The sequence below is a fragment of the Trichomycterus rosablanca genome, chromosome 7 (genome assembly GCF_030014385.1).
Source record: "Trichomycterus rosablanca isolate fTriRos1 chromosome 7, fTriRos1.hap1, whole genome shotgun sequence".
Lineage (NCBI taxonomy): Eukaryota > Metazoa > Chordata > Actinopteri > Siluriformes > Trichomycteridae > Trichomycterus > Trichomycterus rosablanca.
This window is the reverse complement of record NC_085994.1, coordinates 14,137,936-14,158,629: the sequence shown is the minus strand read 5'-3', so window position 1 is coordinate 14,158,629 and position 20,694 is coordinate 14,137,936. Positions and strand designations below refer to the sequence as shown.

General features: G+C 42.4%; 1 protein-coding gene across 1 annotated transcript in view; it reads right to left on the bottom strand.

Moving 5' to 3' along the window:
* Positions 1–684: 684 nt before the first annotated feature.
* The window catches only part of rimkla (ribosomal modification protein rimK-like family member A), a 36,965-nt gene continuing 16,955 nt past the window's right edge, over positions 685–20,694 (bottom strand). Inside the window, exons 2-6 of the mRNA XM_062999037.1 lie at positions 14,885–15,115; positions 8,835–8,921; positions 5,159–5,362; positions 3,823–4,327; positions 685–1,079 (exon numbers count right to left, since the gene is read on the bottom strand). Of these exons, the coding sequence (XP_062855107.1) occupies positions 791–1,079; positions 3,823–4,327; positions 5,159–5,362; positions 8,835–8,921; positions 14,885–15,115 (1,316 nt within the window). The 3' untranslated portion in view covers positions 685–790. The remainder of the gene's footprint in view (positions 1,080–3,822; positions 4,328–5,158; positions 5,363–8,834; positions 8,922–14,884; positions 15,116–20,694) is intronic.

Genomic DNA, 20,694 nt, shown 5'->3' with positions numbered 1-20,694 from the left:
ACATACTTTTTTAGCCTGCTTTGACTCTGTTCTTTAATGGTCAGGACCCCCACAGAGTAGGTATTATTTAGGTGGTGGATCATTCTCAGCACTGCATTGACACTGACATGGTGGTGTGTTAGTGTGTGTTATGCTGGTATGAATCAATAAGACACAGCAGTGCTGCTGGAGTTTTTACATACCGTGTCCACTCACTGTCCACTCTATTAGACACTCCTACCTAGTTGGTCCACCTTGTAGATGTAAAGTCGGAGATGATCGCTCATCTAATGCTGCTGCTCGAGTTGGTCATCTTCTAGACCTTCATCAGTGGGCACACGGGGCGCTGTTGGCTGGATATTTTTGGTTGGTGGACTATTCTCAGTCCAGCAGTGAAAGTGAGGTGTTTAAAAACTCCACTCATACCAGCACAACACACACTAACACACCACCACCATGTCAGTTACTGCAGTGCTGAGAATCACCCACCACCTAAATAATACCTGCTCTGTGGTGGTCCTGACCATTGAAGAACAGCATGAAAGGGGGCTAACAAAGCATGCAGAGAAAAAGATAGACTACAGTCAGTAATTGTAGAACTACAAAGTGCTTCCATATGGTAAGTGGAGCTGATAAAATGGACAGTGAGTGTAGAAACAAGGAGGTGGTTTTAAAGTTATGGCTGTATAAAATATTGTCAGTCAGTTCAGGTTGATAGTCGTTTATTGTTTATAGTACAAACACATTTTAAACAGGTAGCTTGTTGAAATTTAGTGTTGGCAAGATAATCATTTGTTGTGGTATGCAAAGCCTACAAGCATTCATTCACACGTATACTTGTTCTATCGCTCAGATGCGAAAAGTCAGCCAGGTCAGGTAAATTGGGGCTTGCTGCTGCATACTGCACATGCAGGTCCATGCAGGCATTAAACTGAATGAGTGAATAAATACTTGGGAGAGAATCTGTGGTACGATTAGACATGACTCTGCAGTTTTGCCACTCCCTGACTGCATCGGTGCGGTTCAAACACTCCTGCCTGAAACGGGGTGCTGCAGCCTCCTGCTGTTCTATACTCATACTGTCTCGAGATGAAGATGCTCTGAAAGACACGGTACCACCTCAAATGAAGCCATGTAAACATTTTCTATAATCAACTGGAAATCACAGAATGAAGTACAATGTCTGTCTTTTGTAAAACCTATGAGTTGAGTTCGCTTCGTAAAAAAGAACTAAAAATGTCATGAACGTCACAAACATTTGTGTATCCCAGTAGCTCCGACTTCTTATTGTAGCCGATTTCACAATCTAGCAGCTAAAAGACGGTTTATGCTTCATCTGAATTGTATCAGAGGCACCCAAAAGAAATCCAACACTCCTGGTAAACAGGATATCAGAAGACAAAATGGTTTTAGACAGCAAACAAAGGGGGGAGGTAGTTACCAAATGTATTCGAACAGGAAGTTCAAATATTTACTTACTCAATTATGTAATTACTGGTTACACAATATTCATCTGTTCACAAGTTTAATGTCAAATAGTCACAGACTATTTTGTATCTTCAATTCACCTCATTGGATGTCTTTGGACTGTTGGAGGAAACCCACACAGACACGAGGAGAACATGGGAAGTTCAAATGCAGCTTAGTGTCGAAATAGCTACCAAGAAACAGTTCATTAAATGTTAATACAAGTAATTGTAACAGCTGTACACAACATCAATGTGTTAATAATGGTGCAAAAATAATACTGATTAATATTTGATTATTTATTTCTAAAGTAACGTAGTTAAAATAAAGTTTGGGCGTGTGTGATTGTGAGGATGGGGGGGTTCGGGACTTGTTTTTTGGGTAGCAGTTTTGGCACATTAAGCCACCTTATAGTTACTCATTTCACAAGGTTCATCAGTTCACAAGGTTATATTGAACACAGTCATGGACAATTTAGTATCTCAGATTTACCTCACTTGCATGTCTTTGAACTGTGGAAGGAAACCCACGTGGACACGGGGAGAACATGCAAACTCCACACAGAAAGGACCCGGACCGCCCTACCTGGGGATCGAACCCAGGACCTTCTTGCTGTAAGGCGACAGTGCTATCCACTTGGCCACCGTGCCGCCCTATGAATGGTTTCTATGCAGAAGAAAACACTTATGGTGCTCTTTCAATCACTGCTTTCTCAAACTGTCAAAACCCAATAACCCCCCAGACCCCCACTTGACCCACCCAAACACACCTGGCAGTTACCAATTTAGGAACGTAAGCCGTTTTCCTGCCCAGCAGCCACTCGCATCTTTACCAACTGCAGCTCACGCATCGTTACTGGGAGGGTTTATGTTATGTTAGAAATGGCAGTGGAACCTTTTTTGTCCTCCAAGATTTAACAACCGTTTTCTGTGTGATAGAATCATCGTCTCCAAAGCGTTGGCTAAGAAAGCCTAACAAAATATATTTAAAGCAACCCATTAGTTTAAACCGGAATGGAAAAAAGTGCCCTTTGCCAGAGATTTTAAAAAATGCTACTTTATTTAAAACATTTATTAATGAGTTCACTTCACCCCATGACTGTTTCATATCAAACTGAAGGCTGCATCCCAAACTTCATAGAAAAAGAAGAACAATGGGTTTATTTGTCATATATAAATACACACGTGTACAGTACAATGAAATTCTTTCTCTGCAGATCCCAGCTTGTTTGGAAGCTGGGGTCAGAGAGCAGGGTCAGCCAATATATGGCGCCCCTGGAGCAGAGAGGGCTAAGGGCCTTGCTCAAGGGCCCAACAGTGGCTACAGAGCTGCGATTGATAGCCCAAAGCTCTAACAACTAGGCTACCCCAGTCATAATACTTAATAAACCGTATATCAAATTCTCCATGACTACTGGTGGTGTACTGTATATCATCACATTACAAGCACAGCAGCAGAGTAAATATTCCCACCACACTTATTCATACTTCACTTGCAAGTTATGATAGAGATGGATGGCTAGGTCAGACGGAACCGTTTTAGGGAGCGACTTTTCCCAAATTGTGCTTTACCTAAAACATATGGAGCACCTTTCAGGCCCTTCGAAACCTTTTCAGATGAAAGCATAAACCAGACTTGATGGCAACCCGAACGATAAATGTAGCTGCTGTAAGACGAGCTCAGGACCTGAAAAATCTCGGCTGATACGGCAGAGTGACACGCGTTTGTGATAAGAAGTTTATTTAAACATGACTGAAGCTAAAAACACGGTAAACTCATTGTTGCTCTGTACACATGTGGGCTATCCCACTGAAGTCAAAGGAAAATATGTACAGCTTTTCCAGTCCGTCAGTATCTGCTCATGCTGATGTTTGTGTTGTCGGGTGCTGTGATTCAAATCAAGTGTACAAGGAATGCTCAGTTATAGCACTAAACAGGTATTTGGGCATATGTTCGTCATGCGAACCCAACATAAAACACTGAACTGCATGTATAGCAATGCGGATGGGACATTTCATTCATATTCGTGTGTGTGTGTGTGTGTACCAAACTGATTCAGTCTATTTGGATGCATTTCTAAAACCCCTCTCTAGTACACTGCACCCTAAGCTAACGGCAATCTTGCTGAAGTGTACACTCTGGCCAGGCCAAGTGCGCACTTCAGGCGAGGGCACTGCTACACTGTACATTTTCACAGCCACAGTCTGTGGAACAGCAACATCAGGGAGGCAGCCTCAGATCAGCATGGGTTTTCTGGGTGGGTTAGTATGAAACGTGTGCACACTGGACCACTGTATGCTAATGTGTACATGTACTGTGTGTGTATGTATGAGTGTGTGTGCATATATATGTGCTTGCTGTTTCCATTTGGCTCACTCAGTCAACAGTTTGATGTCCTTTGTGAGGAGGGAGTTGATATTGTAGGCAGGATCCGGCACGCTCTGGGCGATTTCGACCAGCTCCGTCTCACTCTCGCTGGACGTCGAGCTGGTGCTCATGGTGCTGACGGCATCGGGGATGGCACATGCTGGGACGGGCCGGCACACTCCTGGAGGTAGGCATACCTCCGGAGGGAGGCACACTTCGGGCTCGCTGCTGGTCTCGCTGGCGCTGGACACCACGGAGAGCAGAGACATCTTGCGGCTAAGCCGGTTGGGCAGGAGCGAAAGTGCGTAGTCCGCTATGATCCCTGCCACGTCTAGCCCGCATGCCTGGTCAAAGGCGATAAAGCCCACGTTGGCGTTGGCCTCGCACACCAAGAAAGAACCGTTGTTCAGCTGCAGGAGGTCGATGCCACACACGTCCATGCCTAAAATGTTGGACACCTGCACGGCAAGCTGCTTGCCCTGCTCGTTCAGAGGGCACATCACACCCACACCACCTAAAAGGAAAGCACGTTGCTATTAAGTCCCACATCTATCGATCACACGCAAAACTGCAGTAATCTCTTAATTATTAAGTGTAGCCCATCTTTTGCTCTGTACTTCTTGACGCCTTTTCTTCCTTATCAATAGTCATGTATACATAATTCGACTAATAGCTCAATCGGAACAGAACAAGCTCAAGTATACACCTCAGTTAGAACAGAGTAGTTCGATCGAGTGCAACAGCCAATTTGTCTTCCACTGCTGGTGGATCCCTGATTGCAGTCGAGGTGGATATATCGCTGCTCACGCCTCCGACGACCCGCACGCAGCCCCTACAGGAACCCTTGCACGTAACGCCCATGCATTCTGCACAGACGCCTGTCTATCTGCTAATTAGTGTCCCTACACAGCGTTTGAAGACCCCACCCACATAGTCCGGTCATCCCGCCCTAGCAGAAACGTGTCTGCTGCAGGCACTGCCAATTATGCCCGCTAGATGGCACTCAGCCGACCTGTGGTAACGCAGAGTTTTGAACTGAGGAGTTCAGAATCTTGGCGCTGGTGCGCTAGCGGAATATCCTGCTGCGCTGCCTGGGTGCCTTTGTTATGAAAATTCATATGGCAAAAATAAGCTGTTTACTAGGCTACCGTGTCATTATTTCAAAGGAATGAGCCCATATTACAGGTCATGTAATTATTTTGTATACTGCACAGACAAAAAAGTATTTATGATCATGTAGCTGTGATATGTGAACACAGCATACTTTACTTTTCTCTGAGCTCAAGACTAGGCTGAACATACTTGCTCTTAAGAAGAAAGGAATGAAGGTCTATAGCACACAAACCTAGGGAGCAGTTGCTTTGCATGCGTCCGTCTGTAGAGCAGCGCAGCATGGATCCGATCACTCTGCCGCCCACCAGCACCACACGCACGTCTCGCCCGTGACTCTCTTTCACGTACTCCTGGAACAGGTACGGAGCCTCGTGCCGGATCAGGTGGCACAGGTCAGACAGGTGGTGCTTATCCCGTGCTAGAAACACAGCCTTACCTACACAGGTCAACACACAAACAAACAAACTCAGCCACAGATCTCGGTCTACTCTCAGTCATGGTTAAAGATTATAACAGGCTCTGTTCAATCCAACACAATGACTATTATAACAAGAGATGGGACGATCGATCGGCTACGATCGGCGATATTTCCTAAAAGTAGCCGATCCGATCGTGTGATATATAAAGACCATGTTAAGTTAACAGCTCAGTGGATTGATCCAGACTTTGAGCTACGAAGCACCAACCATCACATCACCATTCATCAACCATCGTACAGAAACCATCGTGAAAGCTCTTACGATGTAATTTTGCTGATTGTAATATTTACTTTAAAAAGATAATTCAACCCGGTCACATCTGAGTCGATTCTATCAGCACGTTATATAAACTCCTGGTTCACTTTGGTAAATCGTAAGCGGTTCTTACTTGTGATGTAGATGAGAACAGAAGACGTTACAGAGCCAATCCGAGGCAAAAGTTTATTCATTACCAAATTCGTTAGTTCAGGATCATCTGCTGAACTTTTAGAAAACTTTTAGCTCCTTAGACGGAACGAGTCTGACTCGGTTACAGATCTGTGGTAATAGCAGTTTAATGAAGCTTTTTAATGTAAGAGAGTCACACAAAATGTTCTGTAGTAGCTGGTGTTTATTTAAAACCACGACATTTAATTAATAACAGTAAACACGGAGAGATAACTGAGAAGAGAAACTTACGCTTCACATAAAAACGAATCAACTCATGAATCAATGAATCACTTATAGCGATACTGTGAACTCTGCGTCTCTGTAACTCTGTAACTGCGTCTCTTCTAAAGGCACAAACACACACACGCGCGCTGCTCCGGTTTATCTTTACTGTGAGGCTCTTTTTAAGTTTATTTACTGCTAATGCACTGGCACTTGGATGCACTGTTGCCGCCGACATGACATATTGTTTATATAAATGTAGACAGGTGTGCACAGGAATGGTGGAGAGAACCTGATCTCACTGTTTCACAAAAACCTAAACTGTTGGGTTCCACTTTAAACTAGAACCACAGCATTGTGGAAAAAATACAGCATGATGACTAGCAAGCTGTTAAATGTGGAGACCGGGTTTGAATTTTAAATGCAAGTTCTCTCACCCTGGAGTCGCTCTTCAATATGATTCAATGACCTCAAATATATATAAAGTTTCATGAGCCCATTGTATTAGAATAATTTTACTGGGTTTTTAATCTTCTCACATCTCCAAATGACACTACTGCAGAGCATTCTGGTTTGAAACAAATACATTTCATACAAAACTGCATGTGATTAAAATGTCAACATTGTGTGTTGTTTTGAAGCTTGCCACTCATCGGCACAGCCAGCAGAAAGCGGTTTAGCTGCATATCATGTGAAAGGCGTGAACGCTGCAGTAGGCAGCAACATGCACCCAGCCTTGCGGTGAATGAAGCGCAGAATGCTCATCATGCAAAGCTACCTTAGTGTTCAGAAGGTCATTGTCCTGAAGCTAGAGTCCTTATACTGCTCTGGATTTTAGCTTCGGTTTAATGGGCTCACTTTTTTTCTCTTCAAGAACTGCCAGCTGTAAAATGCTGTCTGACTAGAAAAAGGAAAAGCAGCTAACAAGCGCTTAGTACATGTCAATCTTTTAAGAGCATTAAAAAGTCTTCTGAAACTATTACCAAGTAAAGCTGTTTAAAAACCCTTAAAGATGCAATTCTTATATGTAGAAGAAAGCATTACTTTTTGATAAAAAATAAAAATGTATTTAGTGCATAAGTACGAGATCAGTAATAGTTTCAGTTGCTTTAGTACTAATATAAAATACAGAAATGCAGAAAAATAGAACCTGACAAGACCTGTTTGAACCAATGACCGGTGACAGGTAATAAACACAAAGCACAAAAAGGCCATTTATAACTCGGATATAGCAGAATTATAATCTCCATCCCAATTACAATGCTTAAATATGATTAACAACCATAATTTTTGCCCTTTTCTGCCCCCATTTTTGACGTTTTTTTTTTTTTGCAGGCGTTTCTTTCACTGCTTTTATTCCTTAAAGATCGGATTTCAAAATTTTCCTCATGTCCCAATTAATTTGTATCCAATTCCTCAGCTGTATCTGCTCTATGCCTTGACACCAACCCTGACCGAGGAGGTTCGTACCTAATACACGCTTCCTTCTACGTGTGCAGTAGCCAACCATTTATATTCACCTGCCTGATGTGGGTTCACAAAGGGATCTATCATGCACAGAATCCCTTTGGCGACGCCCACCCTTAAACCAAGCCAATTATGTGTAGCAAAGCTGCGATTTGAACTCCAGCGCTTGAGATTGCATTAGTGGTGGGCTAGCTTGACAAAACTTGATAGAATTCTATTTAGAATTTGGTCTGATTTCCAACTAGCAATGTAATCTCTGTGTGTGGACGTAAATGTAGTTGCTTATTTATTTATTTATTAGGATTTTAACATCATGTTTTACACTCTTTGGTCACATTCATGACAGAAACGATAGTTACTTGTTATACAAGATTCATCAGTTCACAAGTTTAATGTCAAACACAGTCATGGACAATTTTGTATCTCCAATTCACCTCACTTGCATGTCTTTGGACTGTGGGAGGAAACCAGAGCACCTGGAGGAAACCCACACAGACACGGGGAGAACATGCAAACTCCACACAGAAAGGACCCAGACCTCCCCACCTGGGGATCAAGCCCAGGACCTTCTTGCTGTGAGGGGACAGTGCTACCCACTGAGCCACGTGCCACCCAGATGTAGTTGCTTAACAGCAAGTAAAGTGCCAAACATAAAAATTAGCACTTGTGTTGAATTTACTGGACCAATAACATATAATTTAACATTGTACAGATTCTACTAACTCAAACCCAACAGCAACCTGTAAAACCATGAAACACTGCGTTTTATATAAGTAAGTAAACTCTAATGCTGATGTGGAACATCACATGCACTTTTGTGTAATCAGATTTTTTTAATTAATTCAATTGGTTACACATCAATGCTTCCAGATTGGACCAATTCGTTTAGAAAGAACTGCTTTGATAATCACATCAATATTCAATTTAAACCTGTGAAATTTCTTTACATGTCTGCCCAGTACATAAGCAAATGTTGAATTACACATTCTGTCCTTCAGTTTATGAAAGAGCAAAGTCTTTAACACTAAACTGGCTCTGTTCAGATTATAAATGCATAGCCTGCATTTCACAAAGAGAACCGTCATCATCCGTTCAGTCCTTGTAAGCAAGTAAAAAAATCGATATAGCTCAGTTTCGCATGTACAACTAGACACTGATGTTTTATCCTGCATTTTTTCCTGTCATGGCTCTTTGTTTTAGCTTTCTCCCGCCGTGCTCGACTGTGTCCCGCTCGCTCGTGTGTGGAATGCTAAAAACTCGGCCACTCCCAAAAGGAGTGCGGCTTTCTGAGCCTGCAGTCCAGACACTTACCTCTATGCCCACGAGCATTTTTCACCACAACAGGGTAACCCAGTGGCTCTGCCTCGTCAATCATCTTACAGAAGTTATCGTGGCCACCTGAAAAGGATTACACGCATACATTAGCAGCTAGCAACTATGCGATGATCAGATTTAAATTTCCACAGTGGTGTATATCAGAGATTACTGGACATATTGGATGGGAGAATGTTAGTCAGAATGCTGGCTGTGGATCACTGCATCACAAGACTGATGATCTTTTTATTATCGCCTTAGTGCTGCCATGCCTTCACACCCATACGTAAGAGAGGACGTGCTCGAAGTCACAGAGACCTCCTCTCTTAAATCTAGGGACACCAAATCTGTGTCCTTTGGCTTGGTTGTTTTTTTTTAAACCCATGTGTGTAGATCAGTCAACTTTATCTATATAATTTGTGTCTCAATTATCTGGAGCAGAATTTTCCAATACATTTGCAGCTTTGTAACATCTTGATCTTTACAAAGTATCTTACTGAAAGGTTTTTTTCCTTTTAGCAGCCTTGCTCAGTGTTATGCAAAACAGAATGCAAATTTTGCCAATTTCACTAAACCGATAAGCGACAAGCTAGTATCCCATTATAATCTAAAACATCACAGTTTTATATCAATAAGTCATATATACTTTAAGGGGCAGGGGGGGATTTCAAATGGGTGTTCTTACTATGTACACACTGTAAGTGCACTCTGAATTGGATTAAATTGGCATAAAGCATCAGCAGTTGGAAATGAGTTTAAATATTTAAATTACATTTAAACCGTCTGCATTACTCAAACGACGACTCCTGTGTCGGTTACAATTGGGCCAAAATGTTTTTTAACGCCATGTTATCACATTTATAATATTCACAGTATCAGTGTTTTATGCTATGTATTATATATATATGTTTTCAATCTAATATTATTAAGGAATTTCATGATTATTTCGTATTATCTTGCGCGAGACTTTCTTTTAATGTATTGGGCATATGTAGTCTCGGTCTTTCTCTGTTACTTTGGGCATTTGTTCAGAAAATGTTTTATGGTGATGGATGTCTGACATTCTTCGCAAAGTGCAGTGTCTTCTCCTAGTATTAAGTATTGGTGTGTCAATCTGGAATGGCCTATTCTAGATCTAGTGTAGATAACTTGGTTTGTAAATTTTCCATAATGTATTTTTGGCTTATTGGGGGCAAAATGCATAAAGAAATAAAGCTTGCAGAATCACAATGTAACGCCACCAAGCTGAATTAGTGAATGTAGGCAGCAAGCTATTTCGGTGCTTAGCAAGCAAGACTGTAGTAAAGGAGATACAATGAACATCTAAACTCACTGCTACTTCTTTAGAATTAATGACAATACCCTAACCTACATCAGTGGGTTATATTTACAGTTACTGATCAATTAACAAACAACTGCACACCAAATAGAACAACGACCACACAAACTTCTGTGCTGCATATCTATTATAAAGCTGAGAGCCAAGAACATCAAATGTCAGGTTACATCTGAGTGGGTTTCCTACTGTTCCAAAGTAGATGAACGCAAGCAGATAAAAGCATGCTGGAGAGCTAGCAGTGTGGAACAGTGGGAAATGGATTGCTCCTGGCATTAACACCAGTAGCGATAAGCTTTGCATGCATGCTCTGGCAGAATAAACCTTTATTTTTTTATTCTTTCATTTTAAAGACAAACTGCAGATAAACTGTAAAATATCAGACATATTAATACATTTAGTAATTGCTATTAATTGTATATTTTAATGCAAACATGTTTGTTTGTTTGTTTGTTTATTAGGATTTTAACGTCATGTTTTACACTTTTGGTTACATTCATGACAGGAAACGGTACAAGGTACAGTTCACAAGGTTATATCAAACACAGTCTTGGACAATTTTGTATGTCTTTGGACTGTGGGAGGAAACCAGAGCTCCCAGAGGAAACTCACGCAGACACAGGGAGAACATGCAAACCACACAGAAATGACCTGGACCTCCCCACCTGGGGATCAAACCCAGGACCTTCTTGCTGTGAGGCGACAGTGCTACCCATTTAGCCATCGTGCCACCCTAATGCAAACATGTGAAGAGATGTTCTGTTTGGGGTCCCCCAGACCCCTGAGCCTCTTTAACAGCTCACTAAACACCATTAGTCTTTTAGCTTGATACCTCATGAATTTTCCTAATTTTATGACAAATGTAAATAAACAATGCTTTTACATTCATATGAAACAGTGCTCAGAACAGCCTTTAATTTATACATTTCTGTTTGGGGTCTCAGAGACCCCAGCTAGAATACATGATTAAAGCCAATAGCTGGTTTCTGTCTGGTGTAGAGTACACAATACTCAATAACTCGATGTAATGTTATTTTACCCACACAACACTAGGAGCTCTAGAACACCAAAGAACAAGGCAGTAAAGTCAGTGTCTACAGAACACAATGGTTACAGATATTACTGGTAAATATACATTTGTATGGAAGTTGTGCTCTCCACACAACAAACAGATTCAGTAAGTTGCTTTCTAAACCATTTTTGGAAAGGACTTTTGACATTTGGAAGGCACATCATGATTTGAATGTAAAAAAAAAACCCTGGATGTTTATTTTGAAACTTAGGAAACTTGCTAGCCAGCTGCAAGGTCAGCTAATGTTGATCTTGAAAACTGACCCACTCACTTCTTTAGTTTATTTTGATGTCATAGTGAGCTTCGCAGTAAATATGCAAAGAAATGAAAGTGCTTACAGCATATGAAAGTGCTTACTTCCCCAAACACGTCTGATATGGTACGATACTGTTTACTCGAGCTCGGACTTTACAGAAATACCCAGAGAAGGGTGGCGAGCAGAGATCAGTGACATACATCATTAATATTTAAATAGACTTGTACTGTAAGGAGAACATACAGAATTGTATGAAGTGCTTCTTAATAAAACCACAAAACAAGCTGCTGTATCCTAACAGTCTGGAACGCTCATACTTCATCCTAATTAATACCATTTGGTCTGAGAGCAAAGGCTTTGGCTGCTGAAGCAGTGTATGATGTGGCACTGTTACGAAGGCGTTGGAGACAGATGTGCGCTGGACGATGGAATGGAAAAAAAGCTGGAGGAAAAAGCGAGTGATCTTCGAAAGCCACAGAGAAGAGAGGAATAGGAGCAGAGAGAAATCGAACTCTAACTGTTCTTCTGTCTGCTCATCTCAGCCTAACTCAGTTTGCCTATAAGGTACTGCAGGCTGCGCTGACTTGACATGCATCTCACGCAGCAACGCATTGCATATGCTGAAGGGACTGCAGGGTCTGCCGATTCCTGTTTTGGTGCAGGGATTGATTCCTGCGTTAAGCTGCCGCAGCTCCCCCCGCCCCCTTCCCAAACATCCTCGGCCTGAGAGACGCACAAGCGCAGGAGGAGGAAGCAAAACGGCAAATGTCAGACGAAGCCATGGCAGCAATGCAGCTGCCTCTTCCTGTGTCACTGTATTCATTCAGATGGTCATGAGATCTCCGTCCCTCCCTCCCAACACTGCTCGGTTATATAAACGCCTTATGTGGATCAGCGCATGTGTGGATGTGAGTGAGGATGAGTGCGTGTGTAGAAGTTGAGACTACGCCAAGCAAGATTATTTTCTGCTTCTTAGAAATGCTGATAAGGTTTCAGCCCAGATGTGCTGTTCTTACATCCTGTACCTTGTTTATTTATTATAACTCTTCACAAATAATACATTGAAGAAAAGAAAAATAACGTTTAAAACGTGGCATTTATGTTTGCTAGGACTTGGTCTACATAACACTGATGTTGCAATATGTTAAGGGGAAGTCATGTTCCACACTTTTGAACAGAGGAAAAGCCTGCGCAAAGCCAGAGGACTAAATAAATAAACCTATTAGACCTCAAGTGTTTTTAAAAAGGACAAAAACTGCCTTTTCAATAGTAAATCACACATTTCCTTTCTGCTTCCTTTTCTGCTTGACACACTAGTGGATTCAGAAAGTATTCTGACCCTATGACCAACACTGTGTTGTGGACTTAATTTTGAATGGATATAATTGTTTTAACTTAACCACCATTAATGAAGTGAAACACAATTTTGAGTTCCTCAATCAGAAATATCTTATTCACAAACTTATTCAGACCCTTTATTCAATAAAATACAGCAGCAAGTCTTCATGGATACATATTTACAAGCTTTGCACACCTGATTGTGGGCAGTTTATCCCATTACTTTTTTTTCCACTTCATTTCTATGGGTGATTAAGTGTAGATTAAAAATCAAATCCACAACAAAACAAGGTACACAAAAAGGCTGACTCCACTGTTCATTGCATCCAGTTCTTTTTGCTTTTCGCTTTGAAATGGTTTAGAACAAAAATACTGTCCCCCACCAGAAGTGTCGGCATTACACCACATGCTGGTAAAAATAGTCTAATTAGACTGATTTTTTTTTGAGGCGGCTATTTATTTTTATGCCATGGTAAACACGTGTGTCATTTAATGGCAGGGACTGGGTATTATAGATGTGCATGTGCACTTGTTGTCTTTCCTTTGTGTATTTAGGGCATTCTATCAAAATGTGTTTTATAGTTGTGTTTGGCAGGTTTCACATGTTGGTGAAAAGGCAACTAAATACACTGAAAGACCAAATGTATGTGAGCTCCCCTACTATGATGAGTGTAGGGGTTTTGGCTTCACCCATGGTTAACAGATGTATTTACATCAAGCATACCTCTTCAATTTGGGGGCAACAGCTTAGGTTAGGTCCTTACTCTTCAAATGTTACTGCCCCCTTTAAACAAAGCAAGGTCCGTAAAGACAATGATTGGCATGTTTGGTAAGGAGGAAGTTCAGTGGCCTTTTTAAAACGCTTTTTTTCTTCTATTTATCGATGCATTTTCTCCCATTTTCTACCTGATTGACTACACTAAATCTGTCTTCCGCTGCTGGGGATCCCCGATTGCATGCGAGGAGGTTATATTGCTGCTCCTCAGACACGTGCGCAGTTCTAGCGGACCCCTTCTTCTTGCTCATGCACTCCGCACAGGTGCCTCTATCTGCTACCCTGATTCCTTGCACAGCGTTAAAAAACCCCACCCACATGGTCATCCCACCCAGCAGACACGGTAGCCACTTGGTGTCTGCTGCAGGCACTGCCAATTATGCCCGGTAGATGGCACCCAGCTGTGCACCTAATGTTGTGAAGGGTTCATATTAATGCTTAATGTACGAGCCTATATATTTAAATTAGGGATATATAAGTACAGAGAGAGAAAGAGAGGGAGACAGATAGATAGACGGATAGACAGACGGATAGATGGATAGACAGACAGATAGATGGATAGACAGACAAATAGACAGACAGACAGACAGATAGATAGACAGACAGATTACTCCGTGTTCAAAATGTATTGGCAATTCACTTTAAAATAATTAATTTAAAAATTAGTCAAATCTTATCGAGTTTCTAAACAGAATCAGACCTCAAATTAAACAAGACTTTCATACTCGAGTCATTTCACAATGGACTTTTATTTTCCTCAAATAGAGTTTTGCTGAACTAGCAGCAATGGAATCTTTGTTTTTCAGTTCTCTTTCCACATCAGGAAGAAGGGAGGGAGCTGTTAAAATGTGGGAGAATTTGCTGAGCTGCTCTGTGGTGTGCAGAAATCAAGGGAAAATAGTTAAGGGAAACAGTTAACACCAAGGGGTTCTGGTAAAAGCCTTTGTGACGCATTTAAATATCACTTCAAGTGAAAAGTATCAAAGGTACAGAATGCTGTGCATTATTATTGCACAATATATATTGTTAGAGGGGTGACTGCGTTTTATTTTGCAATATTGGCGTGCTTAACACCTATTGACTTAACGCTTGACATTGCACATGGTGATCTTAGAATTATGTGAAGCAGCTTAGCCAGTGACTTAATGACTCGATAGCTTAGTTAAAACTACTGACCATCATCTTTGGTGATTGATTTTGTAAGTTTGCCTGAGTTAAATGCATCCACTACATAACATTATGCTCAGTTATAAATACAGCATGGACTTACCATAGGAATATGTATCTGGCAGGGGGACTCCGTGTCCAGCGAGCTCCTGGAAGGTCCAAAACTTGTTAACACAGTTGAGAATCGCTTGAGGTCGGTTCACCAGACGACAGCCCATCTTCTCCAGGTGCCTCAGAACGGTTATGTCACTATCAGATTGTACCCATGGAGTTGGAACACGCACCACAGTCACCTGCGGGTACGACGTGACCATCTCTTGTCCCACGCGCAGACCTATGAAAAACAGAAGAGCAGGTCAGTATTTCTTTTTTCTTTTATTTTCTTTTTAACGCCGTGTTTACTCGTGAGTACACCCCTCACATTTCTGCAGATATTTAAGTATATCTTTTCATGGGACAACACTGACACAATGAAAAGTAGTCTGTGTGCAGCTTATATAACAGTGTAAATGTATTCTTCCCTCAAAATAACTCAATATACAGCCATTAATGTCTAAACCACCGGCAACAAAAGTGAGTACACCCCTAAGAGACTACACCCCTAAATGTCCAAATTGAGCACTGCTTGTCATTTTCCCTCCAAAATGTCATGTGACTCGTTAGTGTTACTAGGTCTCAGGTGTGCATAGGGAGCAGGTGTGTTCAATTTAGTAGTACAGCTCTCACACTCTCTCATACTGGTCACTGAAAGTTCCAACATGGCACCTCATGGCAAAGAACTCTCTGAGGATCTCAAAAGACGAATTGTTGCGCTACATGAAGATGGCCAACACCCTGAAACTGAGCTGCAGCACAGTGGCCAAGATCATCCACTCAGAAAAGACCTCGCGTTGGTCGTCCAAAGAAGCGGAGTACACGTGCTCAGCGTCACATCCAACTGCTGTCTTTGAAAGATAGGCGCAGGAGTGCTGTCAGCATTGCTGCAGAGATTGAAAAGGTGGGGGGGTCAGCCTGTCAGTGCTCAGACCATACGCCGCACACTACATCAAATTGGTCTGCATGGCTGTCACCCCAGAAGGAAGCCTCTTCTGAAGTCTCTACACAAGAAAGCCCGCAAACAGTTTGCTGAAGACATGTCAACACTGATGAGACCAAGATTAATTTGTTTGGTTCAGCATGTGTGGCGGCAATCAGGTGAGGAGTACAAAGATAAGTGTGTCATGCCTACAGTCAAGCATGGTGGTGGGAATGCCATGGTCTGGGGCTGCATGAGTGCAGCAGGTGTTGGGGAGTTACATTTCATTGAGGGACACATGAACTCCAATATGTACTGTGAAATACTGAAGCAGAGCATGATCCCCTCCCTCCGGAAACTGGGTCGCAGGGCAGTGTTCCAGCATGATAATGACCCCAAACACACCTCTAAGACGACCACTGCTTTATTGAAGAGGCTGAGGGTAAAGGTGATGGACTGGCCAAGCACGTCTCCAGACCTAAACCCAATAGAACATCTTTGGGGCATCCTCAAGCGGAAGGTGGAGGAGCGCAAAGTCTCGAATATCCGCCAGCTCCGTGATGTCGGTATGGAGGAGTGGAAAAGCATTCCAGTGGCAACCTGTGAAGCTCTGGTAAACTCCATGCCCAGGAGAGTTAAGGCAGTTCTGGGAAATAATGGTGGCCACACAAAATATTGACACTTCAGGAACTTTCACTAAGGGGTGTACTCACTTTTGTTGCCGGTGGTTTAGACATTAATGGCTGTATATTGAGTTATTTTGAGGGAAGAATAAATTTACACTGTTATATAAGCTGCACACAGACTACTTTTCATTGTGTCAGTGTTATTTTGTCAGTGTTGTCCCATGAAAAGATATACTTAAATATCTGCAGAAATGTGAGGGGTGTACTCACTTTCGTGATACACTGTATATTCACGGCAGGAAAGGTTTATGTGGGTGTTTTGTATCTGTTACGTTGTCTCTGATATTATATGTACATTCCTAATTTAGTAATTGTAATGAATTTTAAAAGTCTTTCTGTTTTTCCAAAGGTTAAAAATGTCTTTTATTGTTCCGGTTATGGATCATTTTTGTCTTTCCCTTTGATATTTAGGGCACTCGGTCAATATGTGTTTAATTGTGATGCGTAATTGGCAGGATTCACATTGCGGGGCATCCTCCCCTTTTATTAAGTGGGAGTCTGTAAGGCTGGTGTGTCCAATGCGACATCTTTACGTTTATCTGGGTATGATTTCTGGCGGATTTCAGGGCATATTTCATAAAGTTTGTTCTGTGTTAATGTGTTCCATTCTGTCTGCCATTTGTTAAATATATTTTGTTTCACTAGAGGCATGGTGTCTTGTTGGAAGTTTGAGGTTGATGATCCGTTCTCCTGTTTCTCTTCTTGCCAACTGATCGAGCAGGTCAGTACACTCAAGAAAACTTTTACAACCACCCCGAGGCTCTACAACCATAGATAGCTAGGTAACTAGAGTGGAATTTCATTTGTGTCTACTTGTGGTTGGGTGTGTGTGAGAGAGAATGTGAGTGGGTGAGTCTGTGGTACCATGCAGTGACTTTACTGACTGTAGTCCATCTGTTTATCTGCATGCTTTGTTAGCCCCCTTTCATGCTGTTCTTCAAATGGTCAGGACTCTCCCAGGACCACTACAGAGCAGGTATTATTTGGGTGGTGGGTCATTCTTAGCACTGCAGTGACACTGACATGGTGGTGGTGTGTTAGAGTGTGTTGTGCTGGTGTGAGTGGATCAAACAGCAGCACTAATGGAGTTTTTAAAACACCTCACTGTCACTGCTGGACTGAGAATAGTCCACCAACCAAATATATCCAGCCAACAGCACCCCATGGGCAGCATCCTGTGACCACTGATGAAGGTCTAGAAGATGACCAACTCGAACAGCAGCAATAGATGATCGATGGTCTCTGACTTTACATCTACAAGGTGGACCAACTAGGTAGGAGTGTCTAATAGAGTGGACAGTGAGGACACAGTATTTAAAAACTCCAGCAGCGCTGCTGTGTCTGATCCACTCATACCAGCACAACACACACTAACACACCACCACCACCACCATGTCAGCGTCACTGCAGTGCTGAGAATGATCCACCACCTAAATAATACCTGCTCTGTAGTGGTCCTGACCATTGAAGAAAAGGGTGAAAGCAGGCTAAAAGGGTATGCAGAAAAACAGATGGACTACAGTCAGTAATTGAAGAACTCCAAAGTGCTTCTATATGGTAAGTGGAGCTGATAACATGGACAGTGAGTGTAGAAACAAGGAGGTGGTTTTAATGTTATGGCTGATCAGTATATACAGTATATATATATATATATATATATACAGTGTATCACAAAAGTGAGTACACCCCTCACATTTCTGCAAATATTTCATTATATCTTTTCATGGGACAACACTATAGACATGAAACTTGGATATAACTTAGAGTAGTCAGTGTACAACTTGTATAGCAGTGTAGATTTACTGTCTTCTGAAAATAACTCAACACACAGCCATTAATGTCTAAATAGCTGGCAACATAAGTGAGTACACCCCACAGTGAACATGTCCAAATTGTGCCCAAATGTGTCGTTGTCCCTCCCTGGTGTCATGTGTCAAGGTCCCAGGTGTAAATGGGGAGCAGGGCTGTTAAATTTGGTGTTTTGGGTACAATTCTCTCATACTGGCCACTGGATATTCAACATGGCACCTCATGGCAAAGAACTCTCTGAGGATGTGAGAAATAGAATTGTTGCTCTCCACAAAGATGGCCTGGGCTATAAGAAGATTGCTAACACCCTGAAACTGAGCTACAGCATGGTGGCCAAGGTCATACAGCGGTTTTCCAGGACAGGTTCCACTCGGAACAGGCTTCGCCAGGGTCGACCAAAGAAGTTGAGTCCACGTGTTCGGCGTCATATCCAGAGGTTGGCTTTAAAAAATAGACACATGAGTGCTGCCAGCATTGCTGCAGAGGTTGAAGACGTGGGAGGTCAGCCTGTCAGTGCTCAGACCATACGCCGCACACTGCATCAACTCGGTCTGCATGGTCGTCATCCCAGAAGGAAGCTGACGCACAAGAAAGCCCGCAAACAATTTGCTGAAGACAAGCAGTCCAAGAACATGGATTACTGGAATGCCCTGTGGTCTGACGAGACCAAGATAAACTTGTTTGGCTCAGATGGTGTCCAGCATGTGTGGCGGCGCCCTGGTGAGAAGTACCAAGACAACTGTATCTTGCCTACAGTCAAGCATGGTGGTGGTAGCATCATGGTCTTGGGCTGCATGAGTGTTGCTGGCACTGGGGAGCTGCAGTTCATTGAGGGAAACATGAATTCCAACATGTACTGTGACATTCTGAAACAGAGCATGATCCCCTCCCTTCGAAAACTGGGCCTCATGGCAGTTTTCCAACAGGATAACGACCCCAAACACAACCTCCAAGATGACAACTGCCTTGCTGAGGAAGCTGAAGGTAAAGGTGATGGACTAAACCCAATTGAGCACCTGTGGCGCATCCTCAAGTGGAAGGTGGAGGAGTTCAAGGTGTCTAACATCCACCAGCTCCGTGATGTCATCATGGAGGAGTGGAAGAGGATTCCAGTAGCAACCTGTGCAGCTCTGGTGAATTCCATGCCCAGGAGGGTTAAGGCAGTGCTGGATAATAATGGTGGTCACACAAAATATTGACACTTTGGGCACAATTTGGACATGTTCACTGTGGGGTGTACTCACTTATGTTGCCAGCTATTTAGACATTAATGGCTGTGTGTTGAGTTATTTTCAGAAGACAGTAAATCTACACTGCTATACAAGTTGTACACTGACTACTCTAAGTTATATCCAAGTTTCATGTCTATAGTGTTGTCCCATGAAAAGATATAATGAAATATTTGCAGAAATGTGAGGGGTGTACTCACTTTTGTGATACACTGTATATATATATATATATACAGTGTATCACAAAAGTGAGTACACCCCTCACATTTCTGCAGATATTTAAGTATATCTTTTCATGGGACAACACTGACAAAATGACACTTTGACACAATGAAAAGTAGTCTGTGTGCAGCTTATATAACAGTGTAAATTTATTCTTCCCTCAAAATAACTCAAAATACAGCCATTAATGTCTAAACCATCGGCAACAAAAGTGAGTACACCCCTAAGAGACTACACCCCTAAATGTCCAAATTGAGCACTGCTTGTCATTTTCCCTCCAAAATGTCATGTGACTTGTTAGTGTTACTAGGTCTCAGGTGTGCATAGGGAGCAGGTGTGTTCAATTTAGTAGTACAGCTCTCACACTCTCTCATACTGGTCACTGAAAGTTCCAACATGGCACCTCATGGCAAAGAACTCTCTGAGGATCTTAAAAGACGAATTGTTGCGCTACATGAAGATGGCCAAGGCTACAAGAAGATTGCCAACACCCTGAAACTGAGCTGCAGCACAGTGGCCAAGATCATCCAGCGTTTTAAAAGAGCAGGGTCCACTCAGAACAGACCTCGTGTTGGTCGTCCAAAGAAGCTGAGTGCACGTGCTCAGCGTCACATCCAACTGCTGCCTTTGAAAGATAGGCGCAGGAGTGCTGTCAGCATTGCTGCAGAGATTGAAAAGGTGGGGGGTCAGCCTGTCAGTGCTCAGACCATACGCCGCACACTACATCAAATTGGTCTGCATGGCTGTCACCCCAGAAGGAAGCCTCTTCTGAAGTCTCTACACAAGAAAGCTCGCAAACAGTTTGCTGAAGACATGTCAACAAAGGACATGGATTACTGGAACCATGTCCTATGGTCTGATGAGACCAAGATTAATTTGTTTGGTTCAGATGGTCTCAAGCATGTGTGGCGGCAATCAGGTGAGGAGTACAAAGATAAGTGTGTCATGCCTA